The 18,555-nt window shown below is 38.1% G+C and overlaps 1 protein-coding gene across 2 annotated transcripts in view; it reads left to right on the forward strand.

Moving 5' to 3' along the window:
* Nucleotides 1-18,555, forward strand: part of BAZ1A (bromodomain adjacent to zinc finger domain 1A) — a 120,493-nt gene that overhangs the window by 60,853 nt on the left and 41,085 nt on the right. For both annotated transcript variants that reach the window (XM_055361308.2, XM_031001894.3), the window contains 7 exons: nt 1,217-1,318; nt 4,741-4,828; nt 9,308-9,442; nt 11,105-11,204; nt 11,908-12,074; nt 16,519-16,614; nt 17,399-17,537. In XM_055361308.2, the coding sequence (XP_055217283.1) occupies nt 1,217-1,318; nt 4,741-4,828; nt 9,308-9,442; nt 11,105-11,204; nt 11,908-12,074; nt 16,519-16,614; nt 17,399-17,537 (827 nt within the window). The remainder of the gene's footprint in view (nt 1-1,216; nt 1,319-4,740; nt 4,829-9,307; nt 9,443-11,104; nt 11,205-11,907; nt 12,075-16,518; nt 16,615-17,398; nt 17,538-18,555) is intronic.

The raw sequence follows: 18,555 nt of genomic DNA on the forward strand, positions 1-18,555 counted from the left end.
CTTTTTTTTGTTTGTTCCCCTCCCCCTCCAGATCTCTGCTTAAATATCAACCTCTTTGAAGGCATACTTGGTCAACTTATCAGAGATCACTATCTGTATAAAATAATGGCTCCCGCACCCTGCGGTCTGTTCTCTTCATAGCACTTATCACTTCTCCTGTTGTATATGTTTTTGTTTGCCTGTATCTCCTCACTGTTTCTATTTTGTTGACTGCTGAATCTTCACTATTTAGAGTAGTTTCTGGCATATTGCGGGCTCTTAACTATTGAATAAATAAATGAATACCCTCAAAGGGAAGAAAAGATGTGAAGTTGGTGGGGGGTAGGGATTAAATGTGTAGTCTCTTGGTCAATTAAACTACATTGTCTCCATTTTTATTCTTGGATTATATAGCTGTAAATAAAGTTTAAAAGCAAATCCAAGAACTTTTTTTATTTTTATTTTTTACTCTTTAAACTGGGTACTCTGTGCTTCATCTCTAGTTACTTTCTTCACCCAAAGAAAATGTAGTGAATGAGTAGCTAAAATACCTACCTAAAACAAAATAGTGCTTTTTTCTGTTTTGGCTAATAGAATGGTGGAGGCAGGGATCAGTAACTTATAAAACCCCAGTTAAAGTAAAAATGCATGGCCATGTACAGTGGCTCATGCCTGTAATGCCAACACTTTGGGACGCCAAGGTAGGAGGATCTCTGGGGGCCAGGAGTTTGAGGCTGCACTCAGCTTTGATGATTCCATTGCACTCCAGCCTGGGTGACAAGGCGAGACTCTGTCTCTTAAAAAAAAATAAAATTTTAAAATTTTGAAATATGTGGCCAAGCACAGTGTCTCATGCCTGTAATCCCTGCACTTTGGGAGGCTGAGGTAGGCAGATCACCTGAGGTCAGTAGTTCGAGACCAGCCTGACCAATGGTGAAACGCTACCTCTACCAAAAATACAAAATTAACTGGGCATGGTGGTGCATGCCTGTATCCAGCTACTTAAGAGGTTGAGGCAGGAGAATAATTTGAACCCAGGAGGCGGAGGTTGCAGTGAGCTGAGACTGCACCATTGCATTCCAGCCTGGGCAACAAGAGTGAGACTCCATCTCAAAAACAAACAAAAATTTTGAAATATGTGATTTTATTATAGTATATTCTTAGAAACTAGGTTTTCATTTAAAATTTCATTTTCCAAATTATTAACTGATTTGTGTCTTTTCCCTCTTCTTTTTAGGAAGAAAAAAGATGCAATTGATCCCTTACTATTCAAGTATAAAGTGCAACCCACTAAAAAAGAATTATATGAGTCTGCTATTGTTAAAGCAACACAAATCAGGTAAAACTCACTATCTTCTCAATAGTAGTTTAAAGTAGAATAATTATGTATGTTAGATTAAGAAGGTCTGATGTAGAACAAATGGGAAGTACTGTGATTGCTTTCCTTCTTAAAAATAAATGTACATTTATATGTTCATAGACTGATTAAAATAAATCCTAAGAAGCCTGATGGAGGCCAGGTGCAGTAGCTCATGTCTGTAATCCTAGCACTTTGACAGGCCAAGCCAGGAGGATCACTTGAGGCCAGGAGTTCAGGACCAGCCTGGACTACGTGGCAAGACCCTGTCTCTATTAAAAAAAAAAACCTAATGGACTTATTGAGCCGTTTGTTTAGATGACTAACCCCAAATAGTCTTCTATCTAAAGAATTAAAAAGGGTCCTATTTATGAAGTACTTTTCATGAGATAACTCAATTTTTAATGTTAATAAAGGTGCTTATAAACGTCACGTTTGTAGTATTCATTAGACAGACATTTGATCAGTTTTTTCCAATTCATTAAGAAAGTTAAATCATGAAAAATGAGTATCTTTAAAAAGTTCCTGTTTGAGGCCTAATCAAAGGAGACAGAAGTTAATGTAAGAAGTTGCTTTAGTGAGTAGTTAATACATAAAAGAACTGGCTTTAGGTTATACAGATGTATTTTAGGAAAATCCCTATTGTTGTCTGTTGGGTTTAGGCTCTTAGTCATCTGAAAGCAGGATGATATCAGCCAGCTATCAACCTGCCACCTAGGAGTCAGTCTTGTATTTCATTTAGTGTAAAATAATTTTTGCTTATGTTCTCATCCCTTTTGTTCCATATATATTCATGTATCCAAACGAAAGTGATAATAATATAAGTATTAATAGAATCCTGAGATAGATATATCACTTTCTGTGGCTGTATTGAGGTGTGTGTGGTTTGTTGGTTGGTTGGTTTTGGGGGGCTCATCATTAGTTTAAGATCTCTAGAGCATTCTACATTTTACTTTACACTCAAAAATAATATTCTAAAACTAATGTTTGATTATTCAAACTTCTAAAAATTTGTTTAGTTTATGGGCTAATGAATAGCAATTGTTGAGACTACAGATATTTTCGTTATTCACAGTTGAGTTTTTTTCTTTTGCCTTTAGTTCAGGATATGTTATTTACATAATGTAATTCCCTATTTAATATTTTTCATTTTTCTATTTACTTTTTGACTTATACTTTAAATATAATTATTCTGCTAGGCCATGGTTACAGTCTTGGTTAGCTCATTTTCTTCCTAATTGGTAAGCCAAAGAATTACAAGGTGAGAAAGTTATACTTCATAATAAAAGACTTAAGTGACTTATAGCTCTTTGTTAGCATCAAAAAATAGTACAATACTTTTTTTTAAATAAAGAGATGGTAATATTCCTCTAATAAAGAAGAAGACTTGATATGCTAGAGTAGCATTGACAAGTAGAACTTTCTTTTATAATGGAAATGTTACATGTATGCTGTCCAACAGCCATGTGTCACTATTGAGCATTTGAAATGTAGCTAGAAAGAATGAGGGAACTGAGTTTTTAATTTTATTTATAAATAAACAATATGTGGCTAGTAGCTACCATGTAAACTGATGAAGTCCTTGAGGACTAGTTTCTTCAGTAGTCAACAAGTAATTACCTTCTCTTTACCAGCTTGCAGAGATATAGCAGAGTCCTTGTTCTCATGGAGCTTTAAGTCTAGGAAAAGAATATAGTCATCCTTGGTTATCTGTGTGGGAGGGAAATCTTTGAATGTTCAAGTTTCATAAAATGGTGTAATATTTGCATTTAACCTACACACATCTTCCCATATACTTTAAATCATCTCCAGATTACTTATAATACCTAATACAATGTAAATGAGGTGTAAATCATTGTTATACTGTATTGTTTAGGGAATACTGACAACAAAAAAAGTCTGCACATGTTTAGTACAGATGCAGTTTTTATTTTCTCCAAATACTTTTGATCTAAGGATATGGAGGGCTAACTGTATACATTTTTGGGAAGGCCACTACTTAAAAATCATATATTGTTTATTCACTTATAGGAGCTTTTAACGGCTTTTTCTTGAAAGGAATACATTGAACTCAATTAAAACATTTACTTTTTCCCAAAAATACTTCTATTTCTTTTCTATTGGTTTTGTTTTGTTTGTGGTGGTGTTTGGTACTCTTGTGGTTGTTTTTAATTGGGGGGCAAGGGAGAATAAAAAACAGTATGTTTTAGAATATTAATTTTAAACCTCTTTTAATTTTCATCCCACTAATTTGCTGGTTGTCATGAGATTTAAATACAAAATGTTTTAAAATTTGATACAAGCTATGTTCAACTTTGTTTACAATATCCACTTGAATATTGATTTGCAGCACTTAATACGATTTCTGGTAGTCTACTGATTTTAATTTTTTTTGTTTTGTTTTGCTTTGTTTTTTTGAGACAGAGTCTCACTCTGTCTCCGAGACTAGAGTGCAGCAGCACGATCTCGGCACACTGCACCCTCGGCCTCCCAGGCTCAAGCGATTCTCCACCCTAAGCCTCCTGAGTAGCTGGGATTACAGGCATGTGCCACTACCGCCCAGCTAATTTTTTTTGTATTTTTAGTAGAGATGGGGTTTCACCATGTTGGCCAGGCTGGTCTCGAACTCCTGACCTCAAGTGATCCACCCTCCTCAGCCTCCCAAAGTGCTGGGATTACAGGTGTGAGCCACTGTGCCTGGCCTGATTTTAATTTTTAAGAGAATTTTAATGGTTATACTTGTAGGGGTAATCTAATTTTATAAAATTTGATTTACTCTCTATAGCATATTTTCCTTAAAGTTTGTTTTCTTTTTTCTTTTTTCTTTTTTTTTTTTTTTTTTTTTGAGACAGAGTCTTGCTCTGTAGCCCAGGCTGGAGTGCAGTGGTGTGATCTTGGCTCACTGCCTCCTGTGTTCATGCTATTCTCGTGCCTCAGCCTCCCGAGTAGCTGGGACTACAGGCACGCGCCACCACACCCTGCTAATTTTTTGTATTTTTAGTAGAGACAGGGTTTCACCGTGTTAGCCAGGATTGTCTCGATCTCCTGACCTCGTCATCCACCCGCCTCGGCCTCGCAAAGTGCTGGGATTACAGGCGTGAGCCACTGCGCCTGGCTCTTGAAGTTTGTTTTCTCAGTGGCCCCTAAACAACAAATGCATATTGCTGTTTTTGTAATAGACTTTTTATAATAGATTCACTCATGTAGATCTTATAACTTCCTACATAAATAACCTCTGTAAAAGTTTCTTGTAACTTCTACATAAATACTGTTAGAAGATGAAGTGTGTCCTTTGATTCCTAGGCTTTCTGAAATTCAGGTTACAAATTTACAGAGATTATGGAGTTGGGGTTGAACTCTTTGATGCTAACACTACCCCTCTTTGACTTCCTTGCCTCCTGTAGCCGGAGAAAACACCTATTTTCTCGTGATAAACTAAAGCTTTTTCTGAAGCAACACTGTGAACCACAAGATGGAGTAATTAAAATAAAGGTAATCAAATAATGAAATTATTTGTTGGAAGACAGAAAACAAAATGGGTAGTGTTATAAAGTTATAACATTGCTGAAATGTTATTTCAAAGATGATTAAAGATTGCTCTCTTTTAATCTGGAGCCAATTTTTAGTACTTTTGAAAAATATTGGATTAATTACTATTTCTAAAATTGCTGGAATCGCTAGGTGGTTCAGTTACTACCACTTATAAAAAAGATCAACAAGGACAGGTGAAAATAGAAAATTTGGAAAAAGAAAAGTTATCAGGTGGGGCAACTATAGCTTCCTAATACCTATAGTGTGGTTCTCGCTTACAAAGAATAGACAGATTCAAAGAACAATGCTAAACAGAGCCTACTAGATAAGAGAACAATGTATAATAAAAAGAGCATTGGCTGGGCACCGTGGCTTACTCCTGTAATCCTTGCACTTCAGGAGGCCAAAGTGTACATACTGCTTGAGCCCAGGAGACCAGCCTGGAGACCAGCCTGGGAAACATGGCAAACCCTGTATCTACAAAAATTAGAAAAATTAGCTGGATGTGGTGGTGGGTAACTGTAGTCCCAGCTACTTAGGAAGCTGAGGTAAAAGGATCACCCGAGCCTGGAGAGGTCAAGGCTGCTGTGAGCTGTGATTGTATCACTGCACTCCAGCCTGGACAACAGAGTGAGACCCTGTCTCAAAATAATATAATAATAATAATAATAATAATAAATAAAAATAAAAAGTATCATGCTAATACTAAGCAGACAGATTAGATTTTGTCAATAACCATTAAGAGAGGAAAAAGTCAAGTTTTAGAGATTTCACATTGCACACTAAATAAAAAGTTAAATGGTAAAACTCAAAGTAATTTTTTTAAATGCAAAATATTCAACTTTTATTGGGATAAAGACACACTAAGTGAAAAAAGCAATAGAATGGAGCCTCATGCCTGTAGTCCCAGCTACTCCGAAGGCTGAGGTGGGAGGATCACTTGAGCCTGGGATTTCAGCCTATCAGAAGGTGGGAGGAGGGAGAGGATGGGAAAAAATAACTAATGGGTACTTGCTTAAAACCTGGGTGATAAAGTAATCTGCACAACAGAACCCCCATGACACATGTTAACTATGTAACAAACCTGCAAATGCACCCCTGAACTTAAAATAAAAGTTTAAAAAGGCAGTAGCATGGGTTAGAGAGATGTATGCATTTGTCACAAATCAGCTCCTGCATGTGTTAGATTTGTGCATTTCACTGTATATAAATGTTTAAAAAGAAGAGAAACTTTAAAAAAAATGAGTTTATGCGAAAAGTTAACATTTCAGGTCTTAGAGGCAAGATTGATAAATAAAAATGGACACTTGGTTAACTATTGGAATAATAAAGTTAAATCTAACTCAAAAGAAATGAAACAAGTTTTAATGTTAAACATGATGAGGTACTTAGGAGAAATAGAAAAAAAAAATACCAAGGATGAGATTGAGCATAAACATAGGTTTTAAAATGTCATGAATAAGTGAGCCAAGATCGCGCCACTGCACTCCAGCCTGGGCAACAGGAGACTCCGTCTAAGGGAAAAAAAAAAAAAAAAAGTCATGCGTAGATTTCAAGGGCAAGTGCTGGGGGAAAAATACCTTGAGTAAATACAATGAAGAACGCAAATTAACTAGAGAAACATAAGCACCCCAGTAGGAAAATGGTCAAATAGATATGACTAAAATTCACAGTGGATGAAATATAAAAACTTGAAAACTTAAGATAGCGTTATCTGAAAAATAATTTTTTAAAAATGTGAGATATTTATGTATCTGCCTTGATAAGATTCAATTATGCTCTGTCTATAGCATTATTATCAGGCAGCCATATTAAATGATGCTTACAAAAAGTTTTAATGATTTAGATACTTGCAATAAATGGCTAGAACAGTGCCTGACACGTGGTAGGCAATCGATATATGTGAATAGTTGTATATGTATATTGTAAACAGCCAGTTGGCCAATTCCTCTAATTTACAAAGATTTCTTACACATCAGTGAGCAAAGATGACCCAATTGGAAAATGGTGATAGAAGACATCAGCAAATATTTCACCGAGAAAAAAGTCAATGAACATGGAAAGAAGCTCAACTTAATAAATAAATGGGAATTAAGGTCACAATAAACATTTTTCACTTAGAGTGTAATAGAAGATTATTAATGGATATGCTGGTGTATTAATCCATTCTCACACTGCTATAAAGACATACCTGAGACTGGGTAATTCATAAAGAAAAGAGGTTTAACCAGCTCACAGTTTTGTGGGCTGTACAGTCTTCTGCTTCTGGGGAGGCCCCAGGAAACCTACAATCATGGCAGAAAGCAAGCACATCTTCACATGGCTGGCAGGAGACAGTGTGAAGTGGGAGGGGCTACATACTTTCAAACAACCAGATCTCATGAACAGCAAGGGGGAAGCCTGCTCCATGATTCAGTCACCTCCTACCAGGCCTGCCCTTTAACACTGGGGAGTACAATTCCACATGAGATCTGGGTGGGGACACAGAGCCAAATTATATCAGCACAGCACTTTGTGAGCAAGCACACAAAGTTTGATAACCAGTTTTGGTGAGCATAGACTGCTGTTAGGAGTACCTACAAGTACACAAAGATGTGGGTTTTGTGTATTGTGTGTATGAATAAGGAACTTTGGCAATTAATGTACTAAAACGTATTTTGGCTTTTATGAGTGTGATATTTGAGAAGAAACCACCCACGTGCTTTATTTCATATTTAAGGTGCAATTCTGTAGACAATTACATAATTCTATTCTGTAGATAATCCTGTTACCCCACATAATTCAGAGGTTATGTGGGATGGAATATGATCATTTTAATGAAATCTTCTTTAATGGGAAATTTTGATAGATTCTTGATTATCATGGCCAGAACTGGTGGAATTCCAGGTGTTTAAAGCTGTGCTCTACCTACAAAAATAATTATACACAAAATACCCTTTTCTGTTTTGTTAACTTTTTGTATTTTGTGTCATTATTTTCTCACACATTTCCTGAAAGCTATTTCAGTAAATGGCACTTGTTTTTGTTCACTTGTTTGAGAGGAAGAATGATGATCTTGGCCATTAGGTCAAAAATAACAAAAAGTCTAGGGTTGCACATAGATAAAAGGTAAGCAAGACTGGGCGCAGTGGCTTATGCCTATAATCCCAGCACTTTGGGAGGCCAAGGCAGGCAGATCACTTGAGGTCCGGAGTTCGAGACCAGCCTGGCCAACATGGTGAGACCCTGTCTCTACTAAAAATACAAAAATTAGCCAGATGTGGTGGCACGCACCTGTAATCTCAGCTACTCCGGAGACTGAGGCAGGAGAATCACTTGAACCTAGGAGGCAGAAGTTGCAGTGAGCCGAGATCATGCCACTACACTCCAGCCAGGGTGACAGAGCAAGATTCTGTCTCAAAATAAATAAATACATAAATAAAATTAAAATAAAAAAACTTTAAAAGGCAAACAAATTCTAGATACAAGGTAAAAGGAGATAAACTCTTGGATTTAATAATTATTCTAGAACCACACCATTTCTGGCAAGAATGAGGTTGACTTCTGAACTTAAATTCTTTGTTTAAACTTTATAGGAATTTGCAAGTATTTCTGCTTTTATCAAGACTAGAGGGATGTAATGGGAAATTTGATATATTAAGTAGTTAAGTTATTACTCTACCCTGGGAGGAAAATCTAAATAAATGTTCAGCAGTTGGCAAATGGTTAAGAAAAATTTATCAGGTTAATACAGTAGATTTTTAATATTAAATATATGGATTGATTATTCATTTACATAGATTGATTATTCATTTATGTAGAAAATCTCACAAAATTTGTCAGCAAAACAAATTGTATAATATATATGTAATTTTGAAATACAAGAAACTGTACAACCATTCTTGAGGTATTTTATTGTAAAGTAATCTTTGAATTGTGGTTTTCTTTCTGGTAAGGCTAATTAATTATATAGTGGAAAAAGGATTGGTTAAACCAACTAAAATGTATTTTACTACACAATAATGCATAAAATTCTAATGTTTTTATCCTTATCTTTTTTTTTTTTTTTCCTGAGATGGAGTCTTACTCTGTCACCAGGCTGGAGTGCAGTGGCACAATCTCTGCTCACTGTAACCTCCACCTCCCAGATTCAAGTGATTCTCCTGCCTCAGCCTCCCGAGTACCTGGGACTACAGATGTGTGCCACCACACCCAGCTAATTTTTGTATTTTTAGTAGAGATGGGGTTTCACCATATTGGGCAGGATGGTCTTGATCTCTTGACCTCATGATCCGCCTGCCTCGGCCTCCCAAAGTGCTGGGATTACAGGCATGAGCCACTGTGCCCAGCCTATCCTGATCTTTTAACAGCATTAATAGTGGCCATATGACATGTTAGGGCATATCTGTATGTTGTTTACTAATGTGTTATTATTGTACCCTATGTCTTTGTTTTATTAAGGCATCATCTCTTTCAACGTATAAAATAGCAGAACAAGATTTTTCTTATTTCTTCCCTGATGATCCACCCACATTTATCTTCAGTCCTGCTAACAGACGAAGAGGGAGACCTCCCAAACGAATACGTATTAGTCAAGTAAGTACAGAATTGATTAAAACTACATTTTCACTGTGAGTAAAACAGTATTCAGAATCAAGAAGTATGTTTGTCTCCCCTCACATCCATAGCCTAGAGGAAGAAACTCATTACCTCACCAAAAAGTATGTGAGTGTGTACTATATGTTGATAACTGCTCAGCAATGAGGCTTGTAGAAGTTTCAGGTGTGAATTAGATATGACTTTCATACCACAAGGATTCTATACCAAAGTGGAAGCAAGCACATAAGCAATTACTGAAATGTAAAGCAGGGAATAAACTATGGGATTGAAGTGTAAAATGAAGAGCAATAAATTCTGACAGGAAGAAGCTATAGGGGGTTTTAAAAAAGCAATAATGCAGCCGGGCACAGTGGCTCTTGCCTGTAATCCCAGTACTTTGGGAGGCTGAGGTGAGTGGATATTTGAGTCTAGGAGTTCTAGACTAGCCTGGCCAACATGGCAAAACTCTGTCTCTACTAAAAATACAGGAGCCTGAGGCACGAGAATTGCTCAAACCCGGGAGGCAGACAGAGGCTGAGGTTGCTGTGAGCCCAGATCATGCCACATTGCACTTTAGCCTGGACAACAAAGCCAAGACTCTGTCTTAAAAACAAAACAAAACAAAACAAAAAACTACACAAATTAATTAGGTTAGAGACATTCTTAGAAGAAATAAAATAAAAATAAAATTTGACATTGGCCACAAGAATTTTTCTGGTATGTCTTTTTTCTGCATCTTTTATATTTGATATTTATACCATCTAGTTTATAAAGTAAGCTGAAAGTTTGTTTTTCTAATGCATTTTTAAGGCTCTTTCTATATATTACCAGTTTTTCCTGAGATATTCTTGTAATAATTTATAGAGCTACAGTTAACTCATGTTCTGTTTATTACTAAGATTAGAGTTATTAACAGTTCAGTTACACTTTTTTTTTTTTTTTTTTTTGAGATGGAGTCTCACTCTGTCACCCATGCTGGAGTGCAGTGGCACGATCTTGGCTGACTGCAACCTCCACCTCCTGGGTTCAAGCAGTTCTGCCTCAGCCTCCTGAGTAGCTGGGGCTGCCGGTGCATGCCACCACGCCCAGCTAATTTTTGCATTTTTAATAGAGATGGGGTTTCACCATGTTGGCCAGGCTGCTCTCAAATGCCCGACCTCAAGTATTCTACCCGCCTTGGCTTCCCAAAATACTAGGATCACAGGCATCAGCCACTGTGCCTGGCCCAATTATACTTTAGAATAAAAACTCATTTTAGACTGGGCACAGTGGCTCACACCTGTAATCCCAGCACTTTGGGAGGCTGAGGTGAGTAGCCCACTTGAGGTCAGGAGTTCAAGACCAGCCTGGTCAACATGGCAAAACCCTGTATCTACTAAAAATACAAAAAATAATTAGCCAGGTGTGGTGGCACATGCCTGTAATCCCAGCTACTCGAGAGGCTGAGGGAGAAGAATCACTTGAGCCCAGGAGGCAGAGGTTGCAGTGAGCCGAGATCACACCACTGCACTCCAGCTTGGGGGATAGAGCGAGACTTTGTCTCAAAAAAATAAAAAAATCATTTTAGCATAAAGAAAGTGTAATTGGTGAGAGTTTTAAATTTTTTGCTTTTTATTGTTACTGTAAGAACCAGGCATACTATTTTGGTTTGTTTTTTAGGAGGACAATGTTGCTAATAAACAGACTCTTGCAAGTTATAGGAGCAAAGCTACTAAAGAAAGAGATAAACTTTTGAAACAAGAAGAAATGAAGTCACTGGGTGAGTTTTAACATTCTTTCCAAAAGCTAAGTAGGAATAAGAAAGAATATTTCTCTGTGCCTGAGTGGGGGATGTTTCCCAAATGGCATGTTTCTGGTTAATTGTTTTGAAGTGCAGTTATTTTTTCTATCAGATAACTATTGTTTATTTGTTTGTTTGCTTGTTTTATAAATAAGACCGCTTCATCTCTTAAAATTTCATGGTCTTGCATATTCCCTATTAAATTGCTTAGTGCTAGATTAAGCAGAAGTTTGAGTTTCCAGGGCTTACAAACTGGGGCTATTTTGTTTGATTCACACAGCCTTTTAAAACATTGCTTCCAAAACTTGAATATACATATGAATCACTTGGGGATCTTGTCAAAATGATGAAGATTCTAAATTAGTAGGTCTGGTGGGGGAATGAGATTCTGCATTTTTTAACAAGGTGATGATAATGTTGCTGCTGGTCTTCAGATCACACTTTGGGTATTAGGGCTTTCAAAGGCACAGATATGTTTGTCCCAGTACTGTAGTTTGTCATAAACTTAGCCAATTTGCTTTTCCTGTTTTAATAATCTGCTGGCTCCCTGTAGGAATTTTAAGAGTCTCTACTAATCTCATTTAACTTTAAATTATTTCAAGGATTCTGTTGTTACATCAAAAAAATTGCCAAGTGTTATTTTGTCTATATATATGGTTCTAAGTTTGATTTTTCTTCACAGCTTTTGAAAAGGCTAAATTAAAAAGAGAAAAAGCAGATGCCCTAGAAGCAAAGAAAAAAGAAAAAGAAGATAAAGAGAAAAAGAGGGAAGAATTGAAAAAAATTGTTGAAGAGGAGAGACTAAAGAAAAAAGAAGAAAAAGAGAGGCTTAAAGTAGAAAGAGAAAAGGTATTCATTTGAGTATATTAGCTATACTCTCTACATATAGTAATACTACTTTACATATCTACATCCAAGGTTGATTTTTAAATGCTTTTACTACTTTCATTCACATTTATGAATGTGCATAGAAAGTTGATTGGTTTATCTCCCTTTTGCTTTGGAAAATTTAACATGCCTTTACGCATCACTTAAAACCTCTTTTAGAATGCAGTTCTAAATGATTTCATTGTTTAGACTTCCAAATTTAGGGAAGATGATATATGTAAAAGTTTATATGTAAACCTTTAAGAGGTAAAATACGCAGTTTGAAAAATAAAATAGGCTGGATGCAGGGGCTCACGCCTGTAATCCCAGCACTTTGGGAGGCCAAGGCAGGCAGATCATGAGGTCAGGAGTTAGAGACCAGCCTGGCCAGGATGGTGAAACCCCATCTCTACTAAAAATACAAAACTTAGCTGGGCATGGTAGTATGCGCCTGTAATCCCAACTACGAAGGAGGCTGAGGCAGGAGAATCGCTTGAACATGGGAGGTGGAGGTTACAGTGAGCCAAGATCACGCCACTGCACGCCAGCCTGGGCAACAGAACAAGACTCCGTCTCAAAAAAAAAAAAATGAATAATGTTCTTATCCTACTTGAAAAATAAGGTGTAATAATAGTGTTTCAGCAAATATTTGATTGTGGTCTTCAGTGATACATATTCCTTAGAGAATTCTATAGCTGGTTTCCTCCAAAGTCAGTCATTTTCAGAGATTTCTTGGGATATTCACAAGTAGCCTTAGAGGATCATATTACATGCTCTGTGCTCATTTTAGTTGTCTGTCGTCTCCCTTGAATTTTGTTTTTTAATTATACTTTAAGTTCTAGGGTACCTGTGCACAATGTGCAGGTTTGTTACATAGGTACATGTGCCATGTTCATTTGCTGCACCCATTAACTCATCATTTACATTAGGTATTTCTCTTAATGCTATCCCTCCCCCCTCCCCCCACCCCACAACAGGCCCTGGTGTGTGATATTCCCCATCCTGTGTCCAAGTGTTCTCATTGTTCAAGTCCCACCTATGAGTGAGAACATGTGGTGTTTGGTTTTCTGTCCTTGTGATAGTTTGCTGAGAATGATGGTTTCCAGCTTCATTCATGTCCCTGCAAAGGACATGAACTCATCCTTTTTTATGGCTGCATAGTATTCCATGGTGTATATGCACCACATTTTCTTAATTCAGTCTATCATTGATGGACATTTGGGTTGGTTCCAAGTCTTTGCTATTGTGAATAGTGCCACAATAAACATATGTGTGCATGTGACTTTATAGTAGAATGATTTATAATCCTTTGGGTGTATACCCAGTAATGGGATCGCTGGGTCAAATGGTACTTCTGGTTCTAGATCCTTGAGGAATCGCCACACTGTCTTCCACAATGGTTGAACTAGTTTACACTCCAACCAACAGTGTAAAAGCATTCCTATTTCTCCACATCTTCTCCAGCACCTGTTGTTTCCTGACTTTTTAATGATTGCCATTCTAACTGCTGTGAGATGGTATCTCATTGTGGTTTTGATTTGCATTTCTCTGATGACCAATGATGAGCATTTTTTCATGTGTCTTTTGGCTGCATAAATGTCTTCTTTTGAGAAGTGTCTGTTCATGTCCTTCGCCCGTTTTTTGATGAGGTTGCCTGGGTATCACCAGTGGAGCCTGCAGAACAGCAAATATTGCAGAACAGCACATATTGCTGCCTTATCCTTCCTCTGGAAGCTTCGTCCCAGAGGGGCACCTACCTGTATGATGTGTCAGTTGGCCCCTACTGGGAGGTGTCTCCCAGTTAGGCTGCACAGGGGTCAGGGACCCACTTGAGGAGACGGTCTCTCTGTTCTCAGAGTTCAAAAACCAAGCTAGGAGCTGCCAGACAGGGATGTTTAAGTCTGTAGAAGTTTCTGCTGTCTTTTGTTCAGCTACACCCTGCCCCCAGCAGTGTGGTCTACAGACACAGCAGGCCTTTCAGAGCTGCTGTGGGCTCCGCCCAGTTTGAGCTTTCCCAGCGGCTTTGTTTACCTACTCAAGCCTCAGCAATGGCGGACACGCCCCTCAGCAGTGGCGGACGCGCCCTCCCCCTGCCAGGCTACTGCCTCGCAGGTCGATCTCAGACTGCTGCACTAGCAGTGAGCAAGGCTTTGTGGGCATGGGACCCGCTGAGCCAGGCGCGGGATATAATCTGCTGGTGTGCCATTTGCTAAGACTGTTGGAAAAGTGCAGTATTTGGGCGGGAGTGTCCTGATTTTCCAGGTGCAGTCTGTCAAGGCTCCCCTTGGCTAGGAAAGGAAAATCCCCTGACCCCTTGCGCTTCCCGGGTGAGGTGATGCCCGCCCTGCTTCGGCCCGCCCTGCTTCGGCTCGCCCTCCATGGGCACCAGTCCCAATGAGATGAACCAGGTACCTCAGTTGGAAATGCAGAAATCACCGTCTTCTGCATTGATCACGCTGGGAGCTGCAGACTGGACCGGCCATCTTGGAATGGAAACCAGATGTTTGTCAAATAGGCCATTGAGGTGGTGCAGGAGGTCTAATATAAGTTTACTCCAGAAAACATAGAGGACAGAAAAATCACCAGAAATCTGATGGTAACATTAGAGATAGAATTAACACTTTTTTTTTTGAGATGGAGTGTCACTCTGTTGCTCAGGCTGAAGTACAGTGGCTTGATCTGGGTTCACTGCAACCTCTGCCTCCCAGATTCAAGCAATTCTCCTGCCTCAGCCTCCCGAGTGGCTGGGACTAGAAGTGCCCACCACCACGCCTGGCTAATTTTTGTATTTTTAGTAGAGATGGGGTTTCACCATGTTGGCCAGGCTGGTCTCGAACTCCTGACCTCAAGTGATCTGCCCGCCTCGACCTCCCAAAGTGCTAGGATTACAGGCATGAGCCACCGCACCTGGCCAGAGAGAATTAACACTTTGATTTGTTTATTTCTAGTCTTTATCCTCTGCCTTAAAAAAACAGATCACTCACCATTTAAAGTTTTATATGCTTTTTTTATCTAACATGATCATAAATATTCTTTCATGTTATTAAATAATCTTAAGTGGAATTTTTAATGACTGCATAACTCATTAAATAGTCATAGCTAAGTGCTTTAAATAATACTGCTGTGTTCAAATTTCTGAATAAAGTCTTTTTTTTTGGACTATGTCCCAGGATAAATTTGTAGAAGTAGAATAAATCAAAGATTAAGAATATTTTTAAAACTTTCTATACATATACATCACTAAGTATTTCCCAAGCATGTGCTTATTTACACTGTTAGCAACAATGAATTAGAATGTTAACCTTATTTGATCCTATAAGAATTATTTCTGAGGTTGGGGGTGGATAATTTATTTAAGCAGACTATTCAAGTTACAGCAAGTTCCATAACTATCTAGGCATTTTATGTTGAAAATTTGGTAAGTGCACATCTGTTTACCTCTGTTCTTCCTAAATTTCAAAGAAGAGAATAATAACATATTAAGTATACTTACTGGAAAAAATAGTAAAATATTTGATTTACACTGTTTTATTAGAGACATTTAGCAGTTAATATTTATCTTGCAATTTCAAACACCAGAATCAAAAAATAAGGGTTTCAAAAGACCGAGTGAGTAAGAGAAATAGCCTGAATTACAAGAAATAAGTCCATCTATTCTAATATTGTTGCTTTTAATTATTGTTCCCTCTTTGTGTCTCTAGGCTGTTATCAGATTCAAATGAATCTTGAAAATGACAAATGTATTACAAACATAAGGGGAAGTTTCATTTTAGGCAGTCTAATTATTTATTTTGCTAGGATCTTATTGATAGGAAGTAGAGGGAAAGCTATAGATCAAGTCAGATTAAATTAATATTTATTCAAGAGCTGCCCAGGCTGGAGTGCAGTGGTGTGATCTCAGTTCACCCCAACCCTCTCCTCCCGGGTTCAAGGCTTCTTCTGCCTCAGCCTCCTGAGTAGCTGGAACAACAGGTGCGTGCCACCACGCCCAGCATGCATATTTATATATATGTGTGTGTGTGTGTGTGTGTGTGTGTATATGTATATGTGTTTGTATTTTTAGTAGAGATGGAGTTTCGCCATTTTGGCCAGGCTGGTCTCAAACTTCTGACCTCAAGTAATCCACCTGACTCTGACTCCCAAAGTGCTGGGATTACATGTGTGAGCCACTGCACTCAGCCCATTTTCAGTCTTTATAGTATTATTTTGATAGGTATTATTTTGATCAGTGGTTCTAAAACTTTAGCGTGTATTAAAAACCACCAGAAGGGCTTGCTAGAACACCAGTTGCTAACCTCAGAGTTACTGCTTCAGTAGGTATGGGGTAAGGTCCAAGTATTTGCATTTCTAACAAGTTCTCAGGAGATGCCGATGCTGCCATATAAATTTCTTACATGAATTGTTATTAACTTCTAAAAATTTTTAGGAAAGAGAGAAGTTACGTGAAGAAAAGCGAAAATATGTGGAATACTTAAAGCAGTGGAGTAAACCTAGAGAAGATATGGAATGTGATGACCTTAAGGTATAAACGTGTTATGTGATGTTTAGCACACATAGGTTTTACATGTCCTGTGTGGCTTTGCTGATGAAATCATTCCTTTATTTAATAGCAGCCTCTTTTCTTTATATTTAACCGAGAGGAACTAGCTAGTTAAGCAAATGTTCACACTTAGAATTCCAAGGTAGCATTGTTAGTGTTTTATAATCAGCTTTGATAATGATTCTTATTCTGTAGAAACAATAGGTCAGTTTGTGTGATCCTTAATAATCCAAAAACCACTGTAGCCAGGCATGCATTTAGCTTGATTGCTAGGTAAGGATTCTGCCTATTTCCAGAAATGGCCAAAGTGTCCAAATCAAACTCATTCAACTTGGCTTATAAAGAACAATTTCAGTAAATCAAAATTAGTAGATGGTAGATTAATTATGTTCCAAATCATAAGGAGATACTACATTGAAGGTAGTATTTCACAGCTGATTTGATTTCAGAATGTGGGTTAAGAGACTCTTACTAGGAAATATAGTCAGAAATACACTCAGCCTAAAGTTATGTTCTTAGTATAAGGAAGAAAATGTTCCTTTCTCCCAGTCCCTTCTCAGGAACTGTGATTTAGTAAAGTTGGAACAAGTTCAGGACATCTATAATTTTAGAAGTTTCAAAGGTGATTGTGATAAACAGCAAGGGTTGAGAACCAGTAGCTTACAAATAATACTTCTTAATAGTTAGGTAAAAAGTATGTCATCTCTGCCTTTTAAGTTTTCGTGTTCTTGGTTCAAATAGTTATATAAATTGTTTAATCTTTCAGGAACTTCCAGAACCAACACCAGTGAAAACTAGACTACCTCCTGAAATCTTTGGTGATGCTCTGATGGTTTTGGAGTTCCTTAATGCATTTGGGGAACTTTTTGATCTTCAAGATGAGTTTCCTGATGGAGTAACCCTAGGCAAGTGCTTTAGTTATCTATTGCTACATTATAGTTCATCCTAAAATTAGTGGCTTTAAAAAAACAAGCCATCTTGTAAAGTTCTGTGGGGGCACTGGAGTTGGGATCTCTCTGGTCTGGCTAGATGTTCAAAATGGCTTCTTCTCACACAGATCTGGTGCCTCGGTCCTCTTCATGTGGCCTTTCATTTCATCAGAGTATCTCATACTTATTATGTGGCACCTGGGGGCTCTAAGAAGCAGGAAGCAGAAACTGCTAGCCCTCTTAAAGCCTAGGCCTGGAATTGGCACAGCCTTACTTCTGCCACATTCCATTGGTCAGAGCAGTGAGAGGCCACCGTGAGATTCAACAGGATTGTGCAATAGACTCCACTTCTTGAGCAGGGAGTGGTATATGGGTGTTTGCAGACAGGTTATTGCCTACCTTTAATTTGTAATTCTCTTTGGCCTGTGTACTTATATATTTTACTTTGTATAAACATTTATAATGAGTTTAGTATAAGGAAAGATTTGGATCAAATTTTGAATTTTTGGCTGTCACATGGTAAAATAATTTTCTTAAAATCCATGTAGAGACTTTGAAATAGAGAATTATAATGCCACTTATTTTTTTTTTTCTTGAGACAGAGTCTTGCTCTGTCACCTAGGCTAGAGTGCAGTGGCGCAATCTCGGCTAACTGCAAGCTCCACCTCCAGGGTTCAAGCGATTCTCCTGCCTCAGCCTCCCAAGTAGCTGGGACTACAGGCACCCGCCACCATGCCCAGCTAATTTTTTTCTTTTTTTTTTTCTTTTTTTTCTTTTTGAGACGGAGTCTCGCTCTGTCACCCAGGCTGGAGTGCAGTGGCGTGATCTTGGCTCACTGCAACCTCCACCTCCGGGGTTCAAGCAATTCACTGCCTCAGCCTCCCGAGTAGCTGCAATTACAGGCACCCACCACCACGCCCAGCTAATTTTTGTATTTTTAGTGGAGACAGGGTTTCACCATTTTGGCCAGGCTGGTCTTGAACTCCTGACCTTG

The sequence above is a fragment of the Gorilla gorilla genome, chromosome 15 (genome assembly GCF_029281585.2).
Source record: "Gorilla gorilla gorilla isolate KB3781 chromosome 15, NHGRI_mGorGor1-v2.1_pri, whole genome shotgun sequence".
NCBI classification, from domain to species: Eukaryota; Metazoa; Chordata; class Mammalia; order Primates; family Hominidae; genus Gorilla; species Gorilla gorilla.